Source organism: Myotis brandtii, unplaced genomic scaffold (assembly GCF_000412655.1).
Source record: "Myotis brandtii unplaced genomic scaffold, ASM41265v1 scaffold125, whole genome shotgun sequence".
Taxonomy (NCBI): domain Eukaryota; kingdom Metazoa; phylum Chordata; class Mammalia; order Chiroptera; family Vespertilionidae; genus Myotis; species Myotis brandtii.
Genome location: NW_005354385.1, coordinates 7,419,334 through 7,426,064, shown reverse-complemented (window position 1 = coordinate 7,426,064; position 6,731 = coordinate 7,419,334). Strand labels below are relative to the sequence as shown.

At 46.0% G+C, this 6,731-nt stretch overlaps 1 protein-coding gene across 1 annotated transcript; it reads left to right on the top strand.

The window, feature by feature from the left end:
- The first annotated feature begins 8 nt into the window (after window positions 1-8).
- Window positions 9-1,023, top strand: RPRM (reprimo, TP53 dependent G2 arrest mediator candidate). The gene has a single exon (XM_014534163.1). It carries the CDS (start codon window positions 40-42, stop codon window positions 394-396), a length of 357 nt encoding a protein of 118 aa, XP_014389649.1. The 5' UTR covers window positions 9-39; the 3' UTR covers window positions 397-1,023.
- Window positions 1,024-6,731: the final 5,708 nt, after the last annotated feature.

Here is a 6,731-nt window from a genome sequence, read left to right as displayed (position 1 = left end):
TGCGCGGAGGGCGGCCCCGACGAGCGCAGCCTGTACATCATGCGCGTGGTGCAGATCGCCGTCATGTGCGTGCTCTCGCTCACCGTGGTCTTCGGCATCTTCTTCCTCGGCTGCAACCTCCTCATCAAGTCCGAGGGCATGATCAACTTCCTGGTGAAAGACCGGAGACCGTCTAAGGAGGTGGAGGCGGTGGTCGTGGGGGCCCGGCCGCGCCCCCTCACCATCCGAGACCGGGCGAAGCAAACCTGTCGGAGTCAATTATTTCTCCCGACTCCTGCCTTTCGGGATGAAGCGACCTGTTTCTCGCTCGCTCTTGGAAAGTCCCCAGGCCTGGCTGGAGGAGGAGAGCGCCCTGACTCTGGACTGAGCAGCAAGTGGCAAGAAGAGGGAGATTAGGGCGCAAACTTTGGAAGCTGCTTGGGATGCGGGAAAACCGACGGGGCAAAGGCCCTTCTCCACCCGCAGGTGGGCCAAGCTCTGGGGGCAGGTGGAGAGGGCGGGCAGGGGAGAGACCCACCAGCACCGGATGCCCCATGGCCTGGAAAGCGATCCGTGCAGACGCCACGGAACAAAACTAATGGGGGCTCAAATCCGTGTCCGGATTGGCGCCCGTTCTCTCCCGGTCCTCCCAGCCCTGGCGGGAGAGGCGATGAATACCTTGGCTTGATTGCAACGTGCCGTTTTAAGGGGTTTTTGTGTTTGCTTGACCATAAATATTTGATAACTCTTTTTCTGCCCTAGTGACCTGTTTGCCTGCCTGGGAGTTAGGGTTTTGTCATCGTGGGGAAAAGGGTGGGGGAGGGGAAGCCTGCGAATGTGAACGGGGTGAGTTGTTTCTTTTATTTCATTCACAACTGGGTCTTTGGAGAGGGGGGCTGGCGCCACAGCTGGCCCCCGGCAAAGACCCGAAGTAGAACTGTGTCTGTAGCTCGTGACTGCACGATTTATGCCACAAAAGTGCTCTTGACATTCGTGACACCGTTTTGACTCTTTTTTCCCCCCGTGTTTAACATTTTCCTTAATAAATGCAATATTTAAGTGTTTTTTTTCTGGCCTCTTGGTGGTCATTGTGCGCTCCCTGCAGAAGGGAACGGGGCAAGGAGTCTGGTTGCCGGTCCAGAGAATTCGCTTTGGAGAGCTGTGATTCCACTCGTGGTTCCCACCGAGGGAGGAGGTGGGGACCAGACAGAGAGGCCTGAGCCCAGTGAGCCGTGGCCAAACCTCAGGTCCAGGAGGAGCACCCTCTGTTTTCTCGGACAGTTAATATTTTATATTTCATTTAGACTCAGCTCTTCAGCCAGGCGAGAGGACAGGAGGGCCCAGTGGGAACATTACCCTTCCCTGCAGGCTCAGGCAGCGGGTACACAGGGTTACTCTGCTAATGAAAGGAAGAGAGGGCTTGGCCAGCCTTCAGGGAGGGCGTCTTTCCCCTGAGCAACCAGTATCATCAAGAAGGCATCAGGATGCTGCTCAAAAAAAAAAAAAATTTAATAAATTATTTAAATGCGAGGAACAGTAGCTGCTAAAAAGTACATAGTGACGTTAATTCTCCCAGGGGTAAGCCGTTGTTACAAAAACATGGGATGCATTGTCTTTGCCAAATTAAACATTTTCTAGAGAAAGGGTGAGATTTAAAAAGAGACCCCGCCTGCTCTTGAATTTAGTCATCAGGCCCAGCCAGGCAGAACAGTCCAAGGGGGGTTAGCCAGGTCCTGAATGTCAGAGCTGAGGGTCACAACCCAAGCTGAGAAAGTGGGGCCGGAGTGGAGCTACAGATGGTCTTGGGCACAGTTAGGGCTCAGAAATGGAACAGTTTTGGAGAATAGAGAAAACCGTGAATGTGAAAATCACCCAGAGGAGGCAATAGCTTCAAGCTTGAAGTTGGCAAGAGGTTTTGAGCAGTTTATTTTTATGCCCGGGTTAGGATCCTCTGCTATGCTATAGCAATTAAAACTTCACAGTAGCGGATAGAAGACTAAAAATTTCAATAACAATCCAGTGCCCCTTTTACTTGGGAAGAAGCACAACTGGTGTAAACAGTGTCAGTGACTCAAAGGGTTGGGATTGAGAGGTTTGAATGTCCTTTAACATCCTGCCCACTATTCAGTGTCTATTTCACTCTCAAAGTAAATCTTGCCAGGGATTATGACCTAGAATAATTTTTTGAATGCTAAATAGCATGGGGCTTGAAAAGGATTTTGATGTTTTGTCTATTGTCTTCAGCAGTAAGGGTTGGCTTGCTCTTTGTGTTTGCTTGTTTGTTTGTTTTGAATCTGGGGAGAGGAGCAGGGTCAACCTGTAGTCAAGGGCGAGTCATGGAGGGCAGTATACTTTTGCAGATGTTTAGGACAGGAAATGGAGGCTTTTTATTTTGTGGATGGTCTCTGTGGCACCCAGTTAACCTGCTGCCTCCATGTTTCAAAGGGAGAAACACAGCAGAACAAACAGTTCACTCTGGGACTAACTTGGCATTTAAATTAAACTCAGTGTTCCTGTGGCTGCAAAATCTGCTGAGGGCCCCTTTCCCCCACAAATTTATTAGCCCCCCCAGCGAATTCAGTGTTGTGTGGAAATCCATTTTGGGATAAAAAGCCAATCATCTAGGAATCTTGCGTTGGGCTCTGCTATGTGGGACGTACATGTGTATAGCAAGTTTCAGACACAAGAAAGGTTTCACACCTACAGGTCAGTTATTACTTGTTTCTAGAACACAGAGATTTCTATTTAAAGCCGAAGTCTTAAAAGTTGAGAGAGAGAGAGAGAGAGAGAGAGAGAGCCTGCCCAAGTTCCCTATACTCTCTTCTCTACTGCTACTCTCTCTGCTTCTGTCACTACCATCTCCTCCATCCTTGTTCCTCTAAATACTTCTTCACCCCGCTTTCCTCTCTGCTGCACCTCAAAAGCAAAATTCAGTTTCTTTTTACTTCAACAAAGCCTCTTAATTCTCCTACTCCGAGAAAGTGTGGTTGTCAGACAAACCAGAACCTGCAACATTTAGTCCTCAGGTAGCAAAGATGCGTGAACTGAGCTCTGTGATCCATGGTCTATGCATTATAGGGAAATGCACAGAGGCTGAAAATATCATAGCTCTGGGGACCATTTCCTGCCAACAACTCTTCTCTACAGCTTCTCGATCCATTTGCTACTTAGAGAGATGCCAAGCGGCTCTGGTTTTTATAGATGAGGCAATGTGTACAAGAAGCTTTTTACACTCCCTATTCCCTGTGGCCACACAGCAACCACTTTCCGAGGCCCCACACCACTCCCTGTCTCTCTCTGCTTTGGGCTCTCTTTTTCCCTGATCCTAACAAATGCATTAAATGAAACGTTTAAATCCTGTTCGGAGTTTATGGAGTGTCAGTCCTTTCCCACAGATGTGCTGCAAGGAAGGTGAGTTTTAAAAGTCACTCTCTGGGTTTCACATAAGAAAAACAACGTCGGCTTTAAGAAACTGGGAACTGAGAAGAATTAGATGCAAACAGGCAGATTTTTATCATCCCTCACTTAAGTCCACCATTGGGTCAGTGATTAGGGGGAAGCCCCGACAGAGAGAGAGAGAGATGGCTTCCTGTAAAAGCTTGCTGTATATGACATGGCCCATCGGGAGGTCTCTGATACTCCCTGAAACTGTCTGGAAATGGATCGGAAGCAGGGAGAGGTTTTCAAGGGACACAGCAAGTGGATTGGTGGGGTTGTAGCCCTCACAGGCTGTGCAGACAGCCACTGATGCCTCGGAGCCTAATTGGATGGCCTCCATATAAGTAGCTCAGCTAATAGCTGGTAAGTGGTATTTTTCTCAAGAATGGTGTTATGAATCCTCCCACTCTCTAAAAAATGTATCAAGAATTTGAGCACCGGACACAGTGAAGACTGCTTGAGGGAAGTCTAAGCACAAAGGTCACACACGGTGTTAAGTCCAAGATCACACTGGCCCCAGGTGGATGGTCCCTGCGCCTGGTTTCTGATTTCCAAGCCACCCTGGTCTCTCATTGGATCCTGGGTCAGCCCTGTTACCGAGTGTCCCTGCACTAATTCTGAGTGAGGGAGGGAAAGGCACACTGACCATAGTGTAAGAACGACTGGTTCTGGTATCTAAGTACCCGAGTAGCCTCCTCCCTAAAATGAGGAAGATGGATTATAAAACATTCCAATTCTGAGATTCTACTGAATTAGTCTGTTTCAGATTTCCTTGTGTCTTAACATGTTTTTTAGATCTCTTCAATAGGTAAGTTAAAAACATATTTTACCAAGGTTCCAATCTTGGTCTTCCAGGTAGAAAATCCCGCCCCCCAAAAGTCAAATGCTCCTGGACGCAGGATATGTACGCTGTTTACAATAATCTAAGCAGTATTTCAGACACCTAGCCAGCCCTCGGTAAACAGAAGTTTCTCAGCTGACAGATCACACATCACCTAAGGCAGACGGTGCCTTAACTATTCCAGATCTCTGTGTTCTCACTGGAGGAAGCAATGGAAAGCGGAGCCCAGCGCACTCGGGAGCAAGTAATCAGCAAGTGGTTCCCATAGGTGTACACACATTCAGACTAATATACACTGTTGTTTATTAAACTTCGTGTGTATTTCAAAACTAAGTAACAGCCATTTTTTCTCCCCTAAAGCATGTCCCCCTTTGAGCTTCTGCAACAGCTCACAGCAGCTGGTCCCATGGTTTAGAGCAGGGGTCCTCAAACTTTTTAAACAGGGGGCCAGTTCACTGTCCCCCAGACCGTTGGAGGGCCGGACTATAGTTTAAAAAAAAAACTATGAACAAATTCCTATGCACACTGCACATATCTTATTTTGAAGTAAAAAAACAAAACGGGAACAAATACAATATTTGTATTTGCATGTGGCCCATAGGCCGTAGTTTGAGGACCCCTGGTTTAGAGCCTTCCTTAGCACTGGCTTATTATACTTGTCACTTTGGGGGGGAGGGGCTGCAATGCCAGGAAAGGATTTCAGGGTTCAGTTTGTTCTCTAAGACTCAAACCCAATTTGAAAGCCTGTTGAAGCAGCAAGTCTACAGCAATCCCCCAAACAGGAATCAACAAATCTTTATCTACCTGCCAAGTCCCACTTAGATATGTGCACAGTAGCTCAGATGGGATATGTTACAGTCAGCTCCACCAGTGGCAACTGTTTCCTAATGTCTGAATTGACATGCTCAATGGTTAATTGCTTCCATGGCCAACCTCACTCTGTCCTCCTTTCCAGATACTACATTTGTATTGTTTTAAACACTTAACATGTTTGAAAGTCCAGGATTATATTTATAGCATCAACTGAGATTTTAAAATTCGTGGAAAGTATAGTTTAGGGGAAAAATAAAGTAGATGATATTATCAGCAAGTCATAAATCATTTACAGTGATAACAAAATAGTCTGAATGTATTATTTATATTTGAGAAATTCAAAATATTTCAGAGGGAGCCTCTACAGGGACTACTATAAGGAAAACTAGATGCATTTCAAAATAATCCTTAGCAAGCTTGTAAACAGTGGCGTGCTTTTAACCCAAATAACAATACAGTATATACTAAGTGAGAATACAGAAAGCAAATTTTATTTACTTGATTATTCATGTATGTTTTGAAGGGATAATAGGTACATGGCATCCTTTTCTAAATATATGTAGCTGGGTGCTTGCTGAAATATTGTTGAGTGTGTAAATGTAGGCAGAGTGATCAATACATAAAAGTCAACCCATCTGAGATAATGTTGCAACAAAACTCTGCCCTGCCCCCATTTTAAACTGGTTTCCATTAGATAGCAATATTTTTTAAACTCATAATTCAAACAGATAGTGCTTGTTAAGCACCCATGTATACATGGTACATTATAATACATTATAATGCATGAATTTGTGCACCAGTGGGGTCCCTCGGCCTGGCCTGCGGGGTCAGGCTGAAACCAGCTCTCTGACATCCCCCAAGGGGTCCCAGATTGCGAGAGGGTGCAGGCCAGGTCAAGGGACCATACTGGTGCATGATGAGGGCCGGGGAGAGATGTGGTCGGTTGGCCAACTGGGGAGGGACTGTGGGAAGGCTCCAGGGTGTCTCCGGCCCATCTCGCTCATTCCTGATTGGCCAAACCCCAACAGCAAGCTAACCTACTGGTCGGAGAGTCTGCCCCTGGTGGTCAGTGCATGTCATAGCGAATGGTTGAGTGGCCTTAGCGTATCATTAGCATATGACGCTTTGATTGATTGAACAATCGGACACTTAGCATATTAGGCTTTTTCTATATAGGATTACTAAAAAATTGAGATGATTCTTATACATTTGCACCATAAAACACAGGCACAGATAAACACACATAATGAAGGCATATGATCTACCCACACAAGTCAAATAATAAATTGTTCCTGTTACCTTTTATGGCATTCATAGTGATATAAGTGTACATACATAATTATACTATAGCCTATATGTTGGCATGGTTTGTTACAGGCAGAAATGTTAGTTTTTCTCTTCATTTTTTCCCCCCATTTGCCTTTATGCTCACCAATTCCTCTCATTAATTACTCCTTCCCTCACCCACATCTAAAGACATACTATCCTGAAAAAGTCATTGATTTTTTTTTTTTAATTAAATCTTTATTGTTCAGGTTACATTTGTTCCTCTTTTTTTCCCCCCCATAAGTCCCCTCCTCCCAGTTCCCGCCCCACCCTCCGCCCTCACTCCCCACCCACTGTCCTCATCCATAGGTGCACGATTTTTGTCCAGTTTCTT

Bases quoted from the DNA above. Each gene is read 5' to 3' on its own strand.
- RPRM (XM_014534163.1), top strand. From the start codon at position 40: ATGCGCGTGGTGCAGATCGCCGTCATGTGCGTGCTCTCGCTCACCGTG.